At 45.0% G+C, this 20,802-nt stretch overlaps 1 protein-coding gene across 5 annotated transcripts; it reads left to right on the top strand.

Annotated features, from left to right (window-relative positions):
- Positions 1–6,067: 6,067 nt before the first annotated feature.
- On the top strand, positions 6,068–20,364 carry LOC110496694 (protein eva-1 homolog B). 5 transcript variants are annotated; one of them, XM_090209344.1, is made up of 4 exons: positions 6,068–6,123; positions 11,036–11,220; positions 17,919–18,044; positions 18,593–20,364. In XM_090209344.1, the coding sequence occupies exons 3-4, from the start codon at positions 17,978–17,980 to the stop codon at positions 19,009–19,011; spliced, it is 486 nt and encodes a 161-aa protein (XP_090065470.1). In that variant the 5' UTR covers positions 6,068–6,123; positions 11,036–11,220; positions 17,919–17,977; the 3' UTR covers positions 19,012–20,364. The 5 variants fall into 5 exon arrangements, with proteins under 5 accessions (XP_090065470.1, XP_036809412.2, XP_021428403.2 ...); XM_036953517.2 differs by lacking the exon at positions 6,068–6,123 and adding an exon at positions 10,387–10,584; XM_021572728.3 differs by lacking the exon at positions 6,068–6,123 and adding an exon at positions 10,387–10,584 and having other exon boundaries at positions 11,036–11,326.
- The last annotated feature ends 438 nt before the right edge of the window (positions 20,365–20,802 follow it).

Below are 20,802 nucleotides of genomic sequence, written 5' to 3'. Positions count from 1 at the left end.
GTGTTCTTAACCAAGTGGACGAGACACACCGAAAGATCATTGTGGTAGGGACCCCATCACTGGCACGCTATTGGGCCTTGGTCTAAAGTAGAGCACTATGTAGGGAATTGGATGTAATTTGGGACGTAGCCTGATTCTTTGCGACAGATTACATGACTGCTTTACCTAAACTACAGAGATGATGACATTTATCTGCTGCTGCCTTGCCCACATCCTGCTTAGGATGCCAAACTAAATCTGTTGAACCATCTACTCTCCCTGTCTGTTAAAGGTGTACACACCCTTGCATGTCAGGGTAAGTCCCTTTTTATCTTTATCGGCTTTTGAAAACTACAGAATATTGTTTCTGTATAAAACTAAATTAATGGCATGCAAATAAAGAGTATGTTTACCCATTCTGATGAAGAAAAAACTAACTGAAAAATATTCATTAATGTCTCTACCAGGTGTCACTTTTAATCAAGTATAAAGTGCAAAATCCCAACGGACGCTTTGTCCTCTCGACCACGGGCCCAGTGCCCCATGGGACAGAAGTCCCGGGGTTAATCCCCACGGGCCCAGTGCCCCATGGGACAGAAGTCCCGGGGTTAATCCCCACGGGCCCAGTGCCCCATGGGACAGAAGTCCCAGGGTTAATCCCCACGGGCCCAGTGCCACATGGGGCAGAAGTCCCAGGGTTAATCCCCACGGGCCCAGTGCCCCATGGGACAGAAGTCCCAGGGTTAATCAACACAGGCCCAGTGCCCCATGGGACAGAAGTCCCAGGGTTAATCAACAAAGGCCCAGTGCCCCATGGGACAGAAGTCCCAGGGTTAATCCCCACGGGCCCAGTGCCCCATGGGACCGAAGTCCCAGGGTTAATCCCCACGGGCCCAGTGCCCCATGGGACAGAAGTCCCGGGGTTATCAAATCAAATGTATTTGTCACATACACATGGTTAGCAGATGTTAATGCGAGTGTAGCGAAATGCTTGTGCTTCTAGTTCCGACAATGCAGTAATAACCAATGAGTAATCTAACGAACAATTCCAAAACCACTACCTTATACACACAAGTGTAAAGGGATAAAGAATATGTACATAAAGATATATGAATGAGTGATGGTACAGAGCGGCATAGGCAAGCTGCAGTAGATGGTATCGAGTACAGTATATACATATGAGATGAGTAATGTAGGGTATGTAAACATTATATTAAGTGGCATAGTTTAAAGTGGCTAGTGATACATGTATTACATAAAGATGCAGTAGATGGTATCGAGTACAGTATATACATATGAGATTAATAATGTAGGGTATGTAAATAATTATATTAAGTAGCATTGTTTAAAGTGGCTAGTGATATATTTGACATCATTTCCCATCAATTCCCATTATTAAAGTGGCTGGAGTTGAGTCAGTGTGTTGGCAGCAGCCACTCAATGTTAGTGGTGGCTGTTTAACAGTCAGATGGCCTTGAGATAGAAGCTGTTTTTCAGTCTCTCGGTCCCAGCTTTGATGCACCTGTACTGACCTCGCCTTCTGGATGATAGCGGGGTGAACAGGCAGTGGCTCGGGTGGTTGGTGTCCTTGATGATCTTTATGGCCTTCCTGTGACATCGGGTGGTGTAGGTGTCCTGGAGGGCAGGTAGTTTGCCCCCGGTGATGCGTTGTGCAGACCTCACTACCCTCTGGAGAGCCTTACGGTTGTGGGCGGAGCAGTTGCCGTACCAGGCGGTGATACAGCCCGACAGGATGCTCTCAATTGTGCATCTGTAGAAGTTTGTGAGTGCTTTTGGTGACAAGCCGAATTTCTTCAGCCTCCTGAGGTTGAAGAGGCGCTGCTGCGCCTTCTTCACAATGCTGTCTGTGTGGGTGGACCAATTCAGTTTGTCTGTGATGTATACGCCGAGGAACTTAAAACTTACTACCCTCTCCACTACTGTCCCATCGATGTGGATAAGGGGGTGTTCACTCTGTTGTTTCCTGAAGTCCACAATCATCTCCTTAGTTTTGTTGACGTAGAGTGTGAGGTTATTTTCCTGACACCACACTCCGAGGGCCCTCACCTCCTCCCTGTAGGCCGTCTCGTCGTTGTTGGTAATCAAGCCTACCACTGTTGTGTCGTCCGCAAACTTGATGATTGAGTTGGAGGCGTGCGTGGCCACGCAGTCGTGGGTGAACAGGGAGTACTGGAGAGGGCTCAGAACGCACCCTTGTGGGGCCCCAGTGTTGAGGATCAGCGGGGTGGAGATGTTGTTTACCTACCCTCACCACCTGGGGGCGGCCCGTCAGGAAGTCCAGTACCCAGTTGCACAGGGCAGGGTCGAGACCCAGGGTCTCGAGCTTGATGACGAGCTTGGAGGGTACTATGGTGTTGAATGCCGAGCTGTAGTCGATGAACAGCATTCTCACATAGGTATTCCTCTTGTCCAGATGGGTTAGGGCAGTGTGCAGTGTGGTTGAGATTGCATCGTCTGTGGACCTATTTGGGCGGTAAGCAAATTGGAGTGGGTCTAGGGTGTCAGGTAGGGTGGAGGTGATATGGTCCTTGACTAGTCTCTCAAAGCACTTCATGATGACGGAGGTGAGTGCTAAGGGGCGATAGTCATTTAGCTCAGTTACCTTAGCTTTCTTAGGAACAGGAACAATGGTGGCCCTCTTGAAGCATGTGGGAACAGCAGACTGGGATAAGGATTGATTGAATATGTCCGTAAACACACCAGCCAGCTGGTCTGCGCATGCTCTGAGGGCGCGGCTGGGGATGCCGTCTGGGCCTGCAGCCTTGCGAGGGTTAACACGTTTAAATGTTTTACTCACCTCGGCTGCAGTGAAGGAGAGTCTGCATGTTTTGGTTGCAGGCCGTGTCAGTGGCACTGTATTGTCCTCAAAGCGGGCAAAAAAGTTATTTAGTCTGCCTGGGAGCAAGACATTCTGGTCCGTGACTGGGCTGGTTTTCTTTTTGTAATCTGTGATTGACTGTAGACCCTGCCACATACCTCTTGTGTCTGAGCCGTTGAATTGCGATTCTACTTTGTCTCTATTACTGACGCTTAGCTTGTTTGATTGCCTTGCAGAGGGAATAGTTACACTGTTTGTATTCGGTCATGTTTCCGGTCACCTTGCCCTGATTAAAAGCATTGGTTCGCGCTTTCAGTTTCACGCAAATGCTGCCATCAATCCACGGTTTCTGGTTTGGGAATGTTTTAATCGTTGCTATGGGAATGACATCTTCAACGCACATTAATCAACACGGGCCCAGTGCCCCATGGGACACAAGTCCCAGGGTTAATCAAAACAGGCCCAGTGCCCCATGGGACAGAAGTCCCGGGGTTAATCCCCACGGGCCCAGTGCCCCATGGGACAGAAGTCCCGGGGTTAATCCCCACGGGCCCAGTGCCCCATGGGACAGAAGTCCCGGGGTTAATCAACACGGGCCCAGTGCCCCATGGGACAGAAGTCCCGGGGTTAATCAACACAGGCCCAGTGCCCCACGGGCCCAGTGCCCCATGGGACAGAAGTCCCGGGGTTAATCGACACGGGCCCAGTGCCCCATGGGACAGAAGTCCCGGGGTTAATCCCCACGGGCCCAGTGCCCCATGGGACAGAAGTCCCGGGGTTAATCCCCACGGGCCCAGTGCCCCATGGGACAGAAGTCCCGGGGTTAATCGACACGGGCCCAGTGCCCCATGGGACAGAAGTCCCGGGGTTAATCCCCACGGGCCCAGTGCCCCATGGGACAGAAGTCCCGGGGTTAATCGACACGGGCCCAATGCCCCATGGGACAGAAGTCCCGGGGTTAATCGACACGGGCCCAGTGCCCCATGGGACAGAAGTCCCGGGGTTAATCGACACGGGCCCAGTGCCCCATGGGACAGAAGTCCCGGGGTTAATCAACACGGGCCCAGTGCCCCATGGGACAGAAGTCCCGGGGTTAATCCCCACGGGCCCAGTGCCCCATGGGACAGAAGTCCCGGGGTTAATCAACACGGGCCCAGTGCCCCATGGGACAGAAGTCCCGGGGTTAATCAACACGGGCCCAGTGCCCCATGGGACAGAAGTCCCGGGGTTAATCAACACGGGCCCAGTGCCCCATGGGACAGAAGTCCTGGGGTTAATCAACACGGGCCCAGTGCCCCATGGGACAGAAGTCCCTGGGTTAATCAACACGGGCCCAGTGCCCCATGGGACAGAAGTCCCGGGGTTAATCGACACGGGCCCAATGCCCCATGGGTCAGAAGTCCCGGGGTTTATCGACACGGGCCCAGTGCCCCATGGGACAGAAGTCCCGGGGTTAATCAACACGGGCCCAGTGCCCCATGGGACAGAAGTCCCGGGGTTAATCGACACGGGCCCAGTGCCCCATGGGACAGAAGTCCCGGGGTTAATCAACACGGGCCCAGTGCCCCATGGGACAGAAGTCCCGAGGTTAATCCCCACGGGCCCAGTGCCCCATGGGACAGAAGTCCCGGGGTTAATCGACACGGGCCCAATGCCCCATGGGACAGAAGTCCCGGGGTTAATCGACACGGGCCCAGTGCCCCATGGGACAGAAGTCTCGGGGTTAATCAACACGGGCCCAGTGCCCCATGGGACAGAAGTCCCGGGGTTAATCAAGTACTCATCTACTTGTCAGTAACGACGAGGAGGTGTTAAACACGTTTGAACAACTAGTTAGCAGATCAACTCTATCTGGCTCTTAGTTCTCCATGAGTGGTGAGTGAGAGGTAATACAGTAATGCATCATAAACGCCAAGAGGAATTGTATTGACTGTCTTCAATTGCATTTTAGAATTAGTAATATTAACTCTAGTAATAGTTTGTTGGTCTGTAATCTAGCCTGATTTTACTCTGTTAGTTGTGTGTCTAGTATATTATATACTACAGTTGTGAATAGTAACTGTATTAATATTTTGCTGGTCTAGAATGTTGCCTGTTTTTATTACCAAAAATGATTTATACGGTGTATAAAGATGACTGATGACTGATAACTAGATGACTGATAGGGGGCGCTGTGTTAAAACCACTGTGCCTCATGTCTTGGCACTCCCCCACTTTTGTAAATACTATTTTGGAAGCTATAGAAACACATTTAATAATGTCAACATTAGTTTAGTCTATTGACCAGAGCCCTATGAGCCCTGGTCAAAAATAGTGCACTACATTTTTAACCTTTATTTAACTAGGCAAGTCAGTTAAGAACAAATTCTTATTTTCAATGACGGTTAACTGCCTGTTCAGGGGCAGAACGACAGATTTGTACCTTGTCAGCTCGAGGATTTGAACTTGCAACCTTCCGGTTACTAGTCCAACGCCCTGCCGCCCCAGGGAACAGGGAGCCATTTGGGACTGGCTCAACTAATGGGTGGAATAGAGGTTCAGAACCCAAACACTGATACTGAAACAGAGTTCCGGGTCAACCTCTTTACCACAGACCAAGAAGAAGAAGAGGCGTGCATCTCTCACTACTGGTGCCTTAGTTCTTTGTTTGACAGTGATACACATTGCAGCATCTTGATCCTCTATAATTTGGTTTGATCTTTGCCTTGAACTGTAAAGACTCAGGAGGGAGTGGAGATCAGTCACTTGAAGTGATTCATATTCAAGCAATACGGGTATCTATGGTGGAATTGTGATTTAAATGCTTTAAGTGATTATAACATGGGTATAGTGCACATGTTAGCCAAGCAATAATGTAAACACAGCCTGAGGTCTGACTGAGAAACAAAACCTGAGGTCTGACTGAGAAACAAAACCTGATGTCTGACAGAAACACAACCTGAGGTCTGACTGAGAATCACAGCCTGATGTCTGACAGAAACAACCTGAGGTCTGACTGAGAATCACAGCCTGATGTCTGACAGAAACTAAACCTGAGGTCTGACTGAGAAACAAAAGACAACCACCATGTGTCATTGGTTTGTATTCTTAAAGGGGAATGGGAACACTTCAGGATTTACAGTTAGCTGGAATCTAAAGCCTAATGTTTCCTTTCCCCTTTAAGACCAAACAGCAGATCTGTGTCAAGCAACAGTTGTACTTAATTATCCTGTGTATATATGCCTCAAACGACGTGTTTTGTTTTCCTCTCAACACAGAACTGACTCGGATCGCTGAACAGACTGAACCACCAGAGGGACTAAGCGGTAAGGGCCGCCTGCCATGATGGATGAACTTGCTGAACTATGACGGTGTTGATGGGTGTAGGGTGAAGTTTCCCCTTGATGCTGATCTTTGGTCAGTTTTGCATTTCGCCCACTATTGTTTAAGGATAGGAATGGGAAGCTGATTCTCGATCAGCACCTAGGGGAATCTTGACCCCGGGCCGTGATGGTGATGTTTGGGTGGGAGCTGTACAATCAGTATTGTAGTTTTGGCCTAATGTTACTGTGGTTATCCACTACACTGCAGCTGGTCATCAATTGATGCACACGACTCACCATTACCTCTGAGGTCCGTTGGCCAAACCAAGTTTCATTTTGTATTACTTCAGGGTTTCTCAAACCTGGTCCTGGGAACCCAAAAGGGTACACATAGATTTCTTCCCTCTTGCACTAACACAGCTTATTCAACCAATCAAATGCTTGATAATGAGTTGAATAGTTGAATCAAATGAATTGGTGCTGCTAGGGAAAGAAAAAACATTTGCAAACTAGATGGGATGGCGTATCGCTGCAGAATGCTGTAGTAGCCATGCTGGTTAAGTCTGCCTTGAATTCTAAATAAATCAGACAGTGTCACCAGCAAAGCATCTCCACACCATCACACCTCCTCCATTACGGTGGGAACCACATATCCATCCGTTCACTACTCCGCGTCTCAAAGACACGGTGGTTGGAACCAAAAATCTCAAATTTGGACTCAGACCAAAGGACAGATTTCCACTGGTCTAATGTCCATTGCTCTTGTTTCTTGGCCCAATCAAGTCTCTTATTATTGGTGTCGTTTAGTAGTGGTTTCTTTGCAGCAATTCGACCATGAAGGCCTGATTAACGCAGTCTCCTCTTAACAGTTGACGTTGAGATTGCGTCTGTTACTTGAACTCTGAAGCATTTATTTGGGCTGCAATTTCTGAGGCTGGTAACTCTAATGAACTTATCCTCTGCAGCAGAGGTAAGGTCTTCCTTTCCTGTGGCGGTCCTCATGAGCCAGTTTTATCATAGTGATTGATGGTTTTTACAACTGCACTTGAAGAACCTTTCAAAGCTCTTGAAATGTTCCGGATTGACTAACCTTCATGTCTTAAAGTAATGGACTGTTTCTTTTGTGTATTTGAGCTGTTCTTGCCATAATATGGACTTGGTCTTTTACCAAATAGGGCTATCTTCTGTATACCACCCCTACCTTGTCACAACACAACTGATTGGGTCAAACTCATTAGGATGGAAATAAATTCCACAAATTCTTTTAACAAGGCACACCTTTTAATTGAAAAGCATTCCAGGTGACCTCATGAAGCTGGTTAAGAGAATACCAATAGTGTGCAAAGCTGTCAAGGCAAAGGGTGGCTCCTTTGAAGAATCTCAAATATAAAATATATATTTTTTGGTTACTACATGATTCCATGTGTGTTATTTCATAGTTGATGTCTTCACTATTATTGTCAAGTTGTCTAAGTGTTATAATTATTTCAGCTCTGCCCAAACTTGAAAACGGCTTGCTCAACACTTGAAGGATGCAAAGGGACAACTCAATTCCTTTTCAGTGTTTTATTGTGGTTTTGATGCCATTTGTTGAATATGTTGAAACAGTTGATTTGTTGAATAGAGTAGTTGAATGACAGAGGAGTAAGGATCAGGGAATAGGTTGATAACCTTAAACAGAGAATAAACCTGCATTATTTTACACAATAAACAAAGCATGGCTTTGAATAAAGTAAACGTTTAAACAATTTAATCTAGCACTTCATGCAGTCAGAAAATATCCACAGAAAAGAAGTCACCACTCCTACCAGATTTAAACATGTAAATTGTGCTAAGCACTGGATGCAACATAATTAATCATTCCAAACATTACATACCAGTTGCGTCTTTAGGGTTGAACAATGAGCTGTTTGTATGTTGAGGACCCAAGCAAAGCTAAGCCCAAACATTTTATACCCATGCTTATCTGCCAGGTGCGCATGTAAAAGTAGTCCCTCCAGAAATCCTGGCTCAATTTTTTAGTTCCACCCGTGTTTTTGGGTTATCTGCCCTCTTGAGGCCTGGAGTTCTTTAAAGGAAGAGCTGCCATTGTGCTCATGTTTTGAGTGTTCCGTTTTTGACGCAACAACTATTCTACAATGTAGAAAATAGTACAAATAGAGAAAAACCCTTGAATGAGTAGGTGTGTCCAAACTATTGACTGGTGCTGTATGTTTCTGAACAATGCATTAGGCTGCCTTGTTAATATGACAGATCGGCATAGATTACTGTTCCATTTGACAAGGGCGTTCCTCCTTCACTGCTTTTGCCCGTTCACATCCCGGGCCAGGCGCGGTTCAGTTGAATAAAACTCCCTCATACTCTACACCAGAGGTCTTTTCTTGTCCAGGGACCCCTGCCAAGGCAAACCGGTGACCCAGGGACCCCTCATCATATGTTATCTAAAAACAGGTGTTTAGCTGTTTTTTAAAAAGGTTAGCCCTGTGTTGGCAAAAACGTATGGCTAAGTCAACAAAGCTTACCAGCAGTCAGCGGAAGTTGCAGTGACTGGTACTCGCAGGTGATTTTTCAAAGCCAATGACTAATTTGCTCAATTTATTTTATATTTATTTTATTCAGAAATAAAGTTGGCATCAATAGAAAAAAAGAGTTTTATTTAATATTGTAAATATGTAATTAAAAAAAAATACATTGATTATGTTACTAGTGATTTCCTTAAAAAAAAAATACTTTGGGGGGGAAAATGCACTTCTTTTCATTGTAAATATTTCTGTGCACCACAGTTTGAATATTCCTGCACGACACCATAGTGAGAGTGTTTTCTCTACTGGACATGAACATGTACTGTGTCTCAAATGACCACCTATTCCCTTTGTAGTGCACTTTAAGGGCCCTGGTCAAAAGTATATAGCGTTCCATTTAGGAGGAAATCATGACCAGCAGCCTTGGCTTGGTAGAGACCACGATGCCCGTCTATGTGAGGAACCAGCTCTAGGTTCATGACTGGGCTGGTCTCTCCCACCCGCCAGGCCACCCAGGGAACACATTATTCATGATCAATACCAGTCTGTAGGATGGAACACATTATTCATGATCAATACCAGTCTGTAGAGTGGAACACATTACTCATGATCAATACCAGTCTGTAGGAGGGAACACATTATTCATGATCAATAACAGTCTGTAGGAGGGAACACATTATTCATGATCAATACCAGTCTGTAGGAGGGAACACATTATTCATGATCAAGACCAGACTGGAGGAGGGACAAACAAACAGGGCTCAGCTCTCCCTATCACAAATAGAGCCCTCTCATGCAAGCCTCTTGGGTCATTTTTAACTGTGAATGGTGGACTGGTGGTCACGGAACCAAGATGGAACGTCTTGTGGCCAATGGCATTGAGCAGCAAGAGGACGGAATAATTCTATGGCGGTAGAGAGGGATATGAGAGGGTTTGGGAATTTGAGGAATTTCAGAAGGGGTATGTTATTGCTTAGCAGTGTCAAGAAGAGGACAGGCCTGACAAAACACAGGCGGTGGCAGCGGGAGAAGAAGATGGACTGTCCCAAGCACCGTGACCAGTCTGGTACGTGTATAGAGTGTAGTACAAAGCCTAGTAGAATACAGCCGGGGTCAATTTTTCCCTATGGAATGTGGTAAATAAAGTGTATAGTTACACCAGTGGATCTCTGGAATTCCCCTGTGCAGTTTCATCATTGTTAGTCAGGGACCTGTGGTGTGATTTGGGTTTGAGACTTCTTTTTAAAACACAAATGTTTTCTTCTAAGACCAGCCTTGAGAAACCTCTCAGTGACATCAACCACATAATAACTGCTTTTGAAGCCATTAGACTGACTGCCACATCAACACTGTTTAGCTCAGAATAGCTCTTTAGAGGAATTCAAAATTCAGTTTTTTTTGGTTGTAAAAGCCCCTTCGGAATAATAAGAAACAATGTGTATTCACTGATTTCATAATGTGATGTACGTCTATGGTTTACACAATATAACCGCATAAACAACTTTTATGATTTACACTGACAACCGGCTATTATATTTTCTGTCTCAGACTTCACCTGCTGGTGTGAAACGGTTTATATAGACCTTGCCAGAGACATATTGTTGAATCCCCAAAACCCTTTGTCTGTTCCAAATGGCACCCTATTCCCTATTCTGGTCAGAAGTAGTGGACTGTATAGGGAGTAGGGTGCCATTTGGGACGGAGCCCCTGAGACCACAACACGGAGGTTGTTTAATCCCCAGTCAGTCCCTCCCAGATCAGCAGTAGTCTACTAGCTATTTCCTGTTCCACCCTCCTGGCTAAACACTGAACAGAGCTACCGCACTGTGGCATGGCCCACAGCGGAGATCACCATTCATCGTACAGTCACAGGCCCATGTCTTGGTGAGCAGTGAGACCCTGACAAATAGGGACACTTACTACAGCACAAGTATACCTCAGAGTAAGTATTGTATGAGGATTTGGGAAAGCCATTTTAGGGTGTTTTGGGGTTTACTCACAATCCATTTTAAGGTGTTTTGGGGTTTACTCGTAATCCATTTAACTGTGTTTTGGTTTTTGTTGTGTGTTTGTTTAATGTTATAAAGTTGCTAAATACTAATCAGGCCCCACCCTCCCTCACTCTCTCTCACTCTCGCTCTCTCTCTCTCTTGCTCCCTCTCTCTCGCTCTCTCTCTCACTCCCTCTCTCTGTCTCTCTCTCTCGCTCCCTCTCTCTTTCTCGCTCTCTCTCTCTCTCACTCCCTCTCTCTCTGTCTCTCTCTCTCGCTCCCTCTCTCTTTCTCGCTCCCTCTCTCTCTCTTGCTCCCTCTCTCTCTCTCATTCTCTCGCTCTCTCACGCTCTCTCTCTCTCCCTATCGCCCCCTCTCTCTGGAAACACCTCCCTATTGACAGCCTCTCTCGGTCCCGGGTTTGGCTGGTTTCCTCTTTCTGGTTGTGGTGTACAGCTGGCCCTGATGTCGAGGAGAGAGGCAGCAGCACTTTTCTCTATATGATTCTGTCTCCAGCTCTACAGCCTTGGATCTGCAGTTCGACAGTCTGATCGGACTCCTACTCCTCTACACCTCAGGGATCCTCAGGTTTCTCCTCCACTTTATTACAATCTGTTGCGATATTTGCTTTACCCGTAGATCGATGGACAGCTGCTCCTTCTAGAATCATTGTTGTATCTTTATCAGGATTAAGGTGAGTGTGTGAGATTAGTTTTGCATTCACTTGTCACTTCAGTTCCGTCTGTAGGTCCTACTGTTGATGTCCTCATGATGATGATGATGATTGCATGGTGATGAGGCTTTATTGTCGTGCCTTTTTACATTTTATGTTTTCTATGGAAAATATTGGTTTCCTAACAATTTAGGAAATAACTTTATTAGCTTACCTAATAAAGTGATCCTGTACACTGGAAGTAACACGATGGCATGGAGGTTTATTAGTAGACTGTTCCTCGTATTAATGTCTGTGCTTTATAATGACAGACTATAAAAACACTTTATAGGCTCAGTAGCAGGTATGGCAGAGAGCCATTGAGCCAGAGAGCCATACCGCCTCGACATCCTCTACACACTTAACACAGCAACCGGATGAGAGCCGTCCGTCTCCCGGCCTGACACACATGTATGTTGTTAAACAACACCAGCGCTTTTGGCGTTTTTTTGTTGTCATTCTGTTTGTTGTATTTTGACAACAGAATCACCTCTTCCCTCCAAGTTACTGTGTTGTAAGATGATATCTGTTTCAAGGCACCAATGATAAGAATAATAACCTATGAATGCAAAGGTTTAGAATTTCATTGTTTGAATCCAATTGGATTATCTAAGCAGGAAATGTGTCGGGTTGAAGGCAGAGCGGTTTATGAGGTATATAAACAATCACAGCTGCTGACCCTGTGCAAGTTATTGGGAGGTGTTAAAGAACTGTGTGAGTGAAGAGACATGTGTCTTCTATCACCAGTTACCACTGATATGTTGCCGCCAGATATTTTGAGACTTTGAGAGAAACTTTTATCACGGTACTGTTTCTTGTTGGCTGTGACAAAGTTTTATGGTTGTTTGTGATAAAACTGTCTGGAGAATGTGCCTTGGCGGGAAGAAAGAGAGGGACAGGAAGGGGAATCCACAGGGAGTAGAATGTGTTTATAAAGGATTACATTTCAAGATGCCAACACATGCCCACAAGTACAGAAATGTTTCTAAAATAACAAATAACAAAAACAAATGTAAAAAGGAAGCCATGGACCCTTCCAAACTTGGACCTTTTTCAATCTGCCTGACTCATAGCAAGGAAACACTACCGCGGTCATTTGTAGGATTTGGGAAATGAAAACTGAGGTCATGCAAGGCCTAATTAAAATGAAAACATTGTTTGTCTTTGAATGAACTGAACTAAAAACAACATTACTCACAGCACTTATGTCATTAAACCCTGGGAAAAAACAAGGATGGAGTTGGTGAGATATTTCAAAAGTCAAATCAGTTATCCAGCCTAAATTACTCAGTAGATTACTCAATAGATTACTCAATAGATTACTCAGTAGATTACTCAATAGATTACTAAATAGATTACTCAATAGATTACTCAATAGATTACTAAATAGATTACTCAATAGATTACTCAATAGATTACTAAATAGATTACTCAGTAGATTACTCAGTAGATTACTCAGTAGATTACTCAATAGATTACTCAATAGATTACTCAGTAGATTACTCATTAGATTACTAAGTAGAGTACTCAGTAGATTACTCAGTAGATTACTAAATAGATTACTCAGTAGATTACTCAGTAGATTACTAAATAGATTACTCAGTAGATTACTAAATAGATTACTCAGTAGATTACTCAGTATATTACTCAGTAGATTACTCAGTGCTCCGATAGGGCAAGGCAAGAATGGGTAACTGCATATGTGTCTGAAAGTGGGTTTTGCAAATCAAATGGGAGGATCAACACCAGTGAGTGTGTCAACCTAACAGCTAATTTGGCAGATTGGTTGCCACTCAAGGCTTTCCTTGTAGCATTTCAACTAAACCGGTTAGGCAGGTTAGGATAATTAACATGGCAGTTTATGAGAACTAATGTAGCAGGTTAGGATAATTAACATGGCAGGTTTGGATAATTTACCGAGCAGGTTAGGAGAATAGTTTTTTTTTTAACCTTTATTTAACTAGGCAAGTCAGGGGCAGAACAACAGATTTGTACCTTGTCAGCTCAGGGATTCAATCTGCAACCTTTTGGTTACAAGTCCAACGCTCTAACCACTAGGCTGCCCCAATTAGTCCCCTAACCCAGTTAGGGTTGTGTTTAGCTAAAACGCTACAAGGAAGCAGCAAGCAGCCACACAAAATGGTCTTGATTGGCAACCAATCTATCCAATTAGCTGTTAGGTTTCAATATATTCACGGGTCTTGATCCTCTCACTTGTTTCACAATGCCCACTTTCAGCCATATTCCACGTATGCAGTTAACTACGGGCTTGTTCAACATTGTAGCCGACAGTGCAGGCGACTGCCGACTGACTGATCTACAAATCACCTTGCATCATAAATAACTACTCATTATTATTTTGTAGGTCAGTCATCATTTACCCACAATGCATCATGAATTTGATACTCTCGAACACGGCCCATGACTCGAGCAAAGCAGCAAGACCCATCATCTCCCATGAGTCTGTGGGCCAACAAAGCAGCCACGCTGCCATGGCGACCACCATTTAATTGGCAAAATGTGCCTTTGAGAGTTAACAGGGTCAGGGTCTGCTGCCAAGAGTCGGCGGGATAAAGATCAGGGTGGGAAAACACAGGGTCCTGATGGGCATGATTTTAAACTGAGGACAGAGGCAGAGAAAGAACAACATTCTGCCATTGCACTCACTGTTGTTGAATTGCACGTAATGGACTGATTGTTATGAGGGAGGAAGTCAGTCATCAGTTACAGTGGTGGAAAAAGTCCCCAGTTGTCATACGTGAGTAAAAGTAAAGATAACCTTAATAGAAAATGACTCAAGTAAAAGTGAAAGTCGCCCGGTAAAATACCTACTTCAGTAAAAGTCTAAAAGTATTTGGTTTTTAAAGATACTTAAGTATCAAAGTAAACGTAATTGCTAAAATATACTTAAGTATCCAAAACAAAAGGTAAAGTATAAACCATTTGCCATTCCTTTTATTAAACAAACCAGACGGCACCATCTTCTTGTTATTTTCATTTACGTATAGCCAGGGGTCACGCTCCAACACTCAGACATCATTTACAAACAAAGCATGTGTTGTTTAGTGAGTCCGCCAGATCAGAGAAAGTAGGGATGACCATGGATGTTCTCTTGATAAGTGTGTGAATTGGACCATTTTCCTGTCCTGTTAAGCATTTAAATTGTAACACGTGTCAAGGGGAAATGTATGGAGTAAAAAGAACATTAATTTTTTTTAGGAATGTAGTGAAGTAAAAGTATAAGTTGTCAAAAATATAAATAACAAAAGTTTTAAAAAACGACTTAAGTAGTACTTTATAGTATTTTTACTTAAGTAGATTTATGATTGATTTATGATTGAAACCATGGGATTTCATCAACGCTTGGGATGTCATTCTATTCCCTCCCCAGGTCCCCAGGTTCACCCTCAATCTCTGTCTGAAGCCTATGTTTGTTTGTCTTTAAGATCTCTCCTCCTCCCTCTCTCTTCAGCTCTCCTCTCTGGAGTGCGACATCTCTCCGTTTTTCCCAGAGGAAACCCCACACGGTTCTTCTTAGCATTCATGTGTGTTTCTGTGGGAAAAGTGAAACCCCCGCTCTGAACACACAAGAAAGGGTCAGCCAGGTCACTGCTACAGAAATACCATAAATACAAACATATTAACAGATAACTGGACTCAGAACTCGGTTAGGAAAGCAAGCAGACTGACTATGGTGTCCTCAGTGGGGACTATGCTGTCCTCAGTGGGGACCATGGTGTCCTCAGTGGGGACTATTGTGTCCTCAGTGGGGACTATGGTGTCCTCAGTGGGGACTATGGTGTCCTCAGTGGGGACTATGGTGTCCTCAGTGGGGACTATGGTGTCCTCAGTGGGGCATATGGTGTCCTCAGTGGGGACTATGCTGTCCTCAGTGGGGACTATGGTGTCCTCAGTGGGGACTATGGTGTCCTCAGTGGGGCATATGGTGTCCTTAGTGGGGCATATAGTGTCCTTAGTGGGGCATATGGTGTCCTTAGTGGGGACTATGGTGTCCTCAGTGGGGCATATAGTGTCCTTAGTGGGGACTATGGTGTCCTCAGTGGGGACTATGGTGTCCTCAGTGGGGACTATGGTGTCCTCAGTGGGGACTATGCTGTCCTCAGTGGGGACTATGCTGTCCTCAGTGGGGACTATGGTGTCCTCAGTGGGGCATATGGTGTCCTTAGTGGGGCATATAGTGTCCTTAGTGGGGCATATGGTGTCCTTAGTGGGGCATATAGTGTCCTTAGTGGGGCATATAGTGTCCTTAGTGGGGCATATGGTGTCCTTAGTGGGGACTATGGTGTCCTCAGTGGGGACTATGGTGTCCTCAGTGGGGACTATGGTGTCCTCAGTGGGGCATATGGTGTCCTTAGTGGGGCATATAGTGTCCTTAGTGGGGCATATAGTGTCCTTAGTGGGGCATATGGTGTCCTTAGTGGGGCATATGGTGTCTTCAGTGGGGACTATGGTGTCTCAGTGGGGACTATGGTGTCCTCAGTGGGGACTATGGTGTCCTCAGTGGGGACTATGGTGTCCTCAGTGGGGACTATGGTGTCCTCAGTGGGGACTATGGTGTCCTCAGTGGGGACCATGGTGTCCTCAGTGGGGACTATGGTGTCCTCAGTGGGGACCATGGTGTCCTCAGTGGGGACCATGGTGTCCTCAGTGGGGACTATGGTGTCCTCAGTGGGGACTATGGTGTCCTCAGTGGGGACTATGGTGTCCTCAGTGGGGACTATGGTGTCCTCAGTGGGGACTATGGTGTCCTCAGTGGGGACCATGGTGTCCTCAGTGGGGACTATGGTGTCCTCAGTGGGGACCATGGTGTCCTCAGTGGGGACCATGGTGTCCTCAGTGGGGACTATGGTGTCCTCAGGGGGGACCATAGTGTCCTCAGTGGGGACTATGGTGTCCTCAGTGGGGACCATGGTGTCCTCAGTGGGGACCATGGTGTCCTCAGTGGGGACTATGGTGTCCTCAGTGGGGACCATGGTGTCCTCAGTGGGGACCATGGTGTCCTCAGTGGGGACCATGGTGTCCTCAGTGAGGACTATGGTGTCCTCAGTGGGGACTATGGTGTCCTCAGTGGGGACTATGGTGTCCTCAGCGGGGACTATGGTGTCCTCAGTGGGGACTATCCCAGATAACACACATACATGTCTTGCCGACGTCGGCCCGCCGTCTACATGATACATCAGGCCGATGTAGTATGAAGAGCGTTTGCACATTGGCAACAAGTCGCTGAGACGTCGGCATTAGATCGCATTCGCATTAGATCGCATTCGCATTAGATCGCATTCGCGTTAGATCGCATTCGCATTAGATCGCATTCGCGTTAGATCGCATTCTCCCTTCAGCCGCTGTTTGGACGATGCACGTTAAAGCTGCATGCTGCCTAGTCGCTCTAATACAGACATTAAAAAAATACCTTTATTTGAGATCGGAACCAACAGCAAATCATGTTTCACTACATGGTTTGAATTACCCTGACCAAATGAGTGTAAACATCGAATTTGAATGGAACATTTAAGAAAGATTATTAGATAAATTATACTGGCAATAATACAACCAATATGCTTTACTGGAATATAGGTGATTTTGTTAATGGGTAAAATGAAGAGAGAAGATTCAAGCTAATGTCAGGTTTAGGAGGCTATTGCTTTTACCATCAAGTTGTTAAAAGAACTCCAGCACAGAGAAGAGAGAAACAAGAAACAGAGGAACATAAACATCACATTTAACAGAAAGATTGCTCATGCAGAGGGTGTGCAGTTAGTTTGATAAAAACAAAGGTTTTATTACAGGCTAAGAGCAGTGAATATGTGATGAATATATTTACAACAACAAAAACGTTACATCTGAGCCACGTGTGGTGAAAATAATGCATGGGCCAAGTACTGTAGTCAGAAAATGTGTTTTTATTCATTTATTTAAGCCTATAGGTTTTAGACCTATTTTCTGATAAAAGTATTGCCAACCATGAACCCGAAAATGTTTGACTGTCCATAGGTAGCCTATATATATATATATTATAATGCATTGATAGAAGGCAGCTAATTCAAGCATTGTGACACTCGTCCCAATTTCAATGTCTACACGATCTACGGCTGACTCTGTGATGCTGATGCTGACTCTGTGATGCTGATGATGACTCTGTGATGCTGATGCTGACTCTGTGATGCTGATGCTGACTCTGTGATGCCGACTTCGGCAAGATATATGTGTGTTGTCTGGGTATTGTGTCCTCAGTGGGGCCCTAGTGAAGAAACTCACCAGGAACACAATGTCCCCATCACAATGACCATTGACACTTCATTGGCCTGTAGTGGTGATTGCTGGGTGGGGATGGGTGATACGTGGAGGCATTCTGTTACATTATCATCTCTAAGCCTTCTGAGACTCAGTGGAAGAGAGAATGAACTCAGACAGTGAGACACAGAGCTGGCCGTCAGAAAATGACACAGTTCCTCCTATTGGAGATGACGCCAAGTGTCATAGTAGAAGATAAAATGGTGATTACTTCCTGTCTGTGGGGGGCAGTTCTAACACGTAAATTATTTTTGAACCACAGGACCTTGTATTGGAGACAGGCTGGTGAATGGTTGTCAACAAACAAGCAGAGAGGTCAAAATGGAACCAATTAGGAAAGACATGGAGCTGCTAAGTAACAGCATGGCTACCTATGCTCACATCAAAGGTAAGACCCCCTTGTTATTTCTGCTTATAGTTCTAGGATAAATAATATTGTCTTTTTAAAATTTATTTTTTATTCATTCTGATGCTTTGAGAATAGCTTCAACAGCCACAATCTGTTGTAGGGACTTATGTGTACTGTCTGCTTTGGCGTGACACCCCTGTACTGTGAAAGTATCTGCACTGTGAAAGTATCTGTACTGTGAAAGTATCTGCAAGCTCACCCTCTCAAATATTGTGTAAACGTCCTCGTTTCCTGCACTTCTATTACTGCTAAAGGAAAGTGGCTTGTACAGTCAGAACAGACAGGGGCCTCGTACTCATTGTGAAGAGATTTGACAGGAACTGATACCCATCCAGGCATTCTCAAAGCAAGGACAATTCACATGCTGTTGTTGTATTTAGTTTAAATGAGAATACGAATGGCCCTATTGAACCCCTGTCAATGTAGGTGATAGCCTCTAAACCTGCCTGATCTCACAAGCTCACAGTCAGTGTGGATTTACGAGGCTTTTGTAGGTGAGGGATCTAACAATCTGTTTTCCCATCCAGCTAACCCAGAGAGCTTTGCTCTGTACTTCATGATGGGTGTGTGTTTTGGCCTTCTCCTGGCCCTGTGCCTCCTGGTCACCGGCATCACCTGTAGGACCCGCCGTACCAATAAGCCTCCCCCGTCCCCAGAGAGGAGACAACTGAAGTCCAGTGAAGAAGAGGAGGATGAGGAGAGTGTGGATGTGGAAGAAGGGGAGGAGGCAGAGCTCCCTAAAGTGACGGTTGCGCCCATGAGCGACCGCAACAGCCAATTGAACGGTACTTTGAGGAGCGTGAATGTGTTTGCGTCGGCGGAGGAGCTGGAGAGGGCGAGACGACTGGAGGACAGGGAACGCATCGTCAGGGAGATCTGGAGGAACGGACAGCCAGATATACTGACCACTGGAACAGGGACCATCGGACGGATACACTACCACTAATGGACTAAAGTGACTTAAGGACCTGAAACACATGGTCTGAACCCTGAACTAATTAGGGTTGATCTACTCCAGACAGACACTGTAGCTGACTGTATTAGGCTGGCACAGATTCACCTTCATCTTTTCATTCAATGATTTTTTAGTTTTTTTTGTACAAACTAATTTCATTATCATTCATGTACTGGCCTATGACAAAAGTACAAACTAATTTCATTATCATTCATGTACTGGCCTATGACAAAAGTGTGTTGCACAATACAATGTATGCTTTAACATGTAATTATTCAATTAGTATTGAGATAAATAGAATGTCATAACCACTGCTCCCAATGGACACACATAATAAGTAACATGAAAAATACCCCACAATGTTTTACAATGCAGACAGCTTGAAGAACCAACCACCAACATTGCTGCCTCTTCGTGTATAATGTCAACATTTGCTTATGGACTCTTCTATGGTTGTGACGCTGCTCCCACACAGAGTCAGTTCCAAGCTCCAACCCTCCAGGCTAATCTTAGCCGGCTAGAAGTCTTCCCACGGAATCCTCCCAGCCTTTAACCCAGCGTTTAGCCACCACCTCTGACCCCATCACTTCCTGTGTTACAGCAGCAGCAACACTCCCCTCAAGGGAAGATTGTTGAGGACTTATGAAAAGGCCACATATACCTGTTCTGCATTCCAAATGGAACCCCATTCCCCACCTCTATCACAGGAGGTTGGTGGCACCATAATTGGGGAGGACAAGGGCTCATGGTAATGGCTGGAGGGGAATCGGTGGAATGGTATCAAACACATGGTTTCTATGTGTTTGATGCTATTCCATGAGATGTCTTCCCCTCACCAGCCTCCACTGACTACTATGTATGGATTAAAGTACCATTTGGGACTCATCCCTTCAATAGCGCTTCAGTGAGTGACTCTAGTCTTTGACTTGAGAGGTTATGTAACTTCAGTCTGCACAAAGTTGCATATTGAGCATGTGATCATTGCCAAATGCTTGATTTGAAATTGTCCCGATAAATAACATTTCAGTCCACTGTTAAATTCCTACAGTCCTAAGCAGACTTTTCTTTGGCCTTTGGTTAGGAATGATGCAAAAAAATATCCTGTTGAGTCCAAAGCACTTCGGATACTACAGCTTTAAATGTGTACAATTTAAAGGGTTAGTTCAGCATTTTGGCAATGAAGCCCTTTTTAATATATCCCCCTTACGCCTTTATCTCCTTCCCCAGTCAGATGAACTTGTCTCTGCATACAGTGTGAAGTTGCTAACCAGTGTTATTGCAATGACTGGAAGTCCATGTAAGTCAGTATAACAGATTGTGAAATAAACCATTTTTTCATTTAAATTTGTTTATGTGCAGTTCAATCACAGGTAAAAACAGTAGAATATTGGGGGGGGGGGGGGTGGATGGATGGGTGTAGAAAGCAAAAATCTAGCAACCCAAAGGTTGTGTTCGAAGCTCAACACGGACAACTTCAATTTTAACTACTTACTACTTTTTAGCTAACCCTTTACCTACTTAGTTAGCATGTTACCTAACCTTAACCCCAAGCTTAGCTAACATTAGCCACAACCAATTGGAATTCATTTAATATATAAATTGTGTAATACCCACAAAATGCAGTGTGGAAATAATTTAATACACAATCATTTTGTGTGCCTGTCGTGAATTTCAAATAGGTAATTTTACAATAAGTACTAAAAGTGTGTTGGAACAGAGAACGCTGTTAGCATTAGCTTGTGAAACTGCCGCCCACTTCCTTTACACTTGGAAGCAGACATA

This window comes from Oncorhynchus mykiss, chromosome 18, assembly GCF_057628025.1.
Source record: "Oncorhynchus mykiss isolate SJ-2025 chromosome 18, ASM5762802v1, whole genome shotgun sequence".
NCBI classification, from domain to species: Eukaryota; Metazoa; Chordata; class Actinopteri; order Salmoniformes; family Salmonidae; genus Oncorhynchus; species Oncorhynchus mykiss.
The sequence above is the reverse complement of the archived record's forward strand: the minus strand, read 5'-3'. Positions and strand labels throughout refer to the sequence as shown.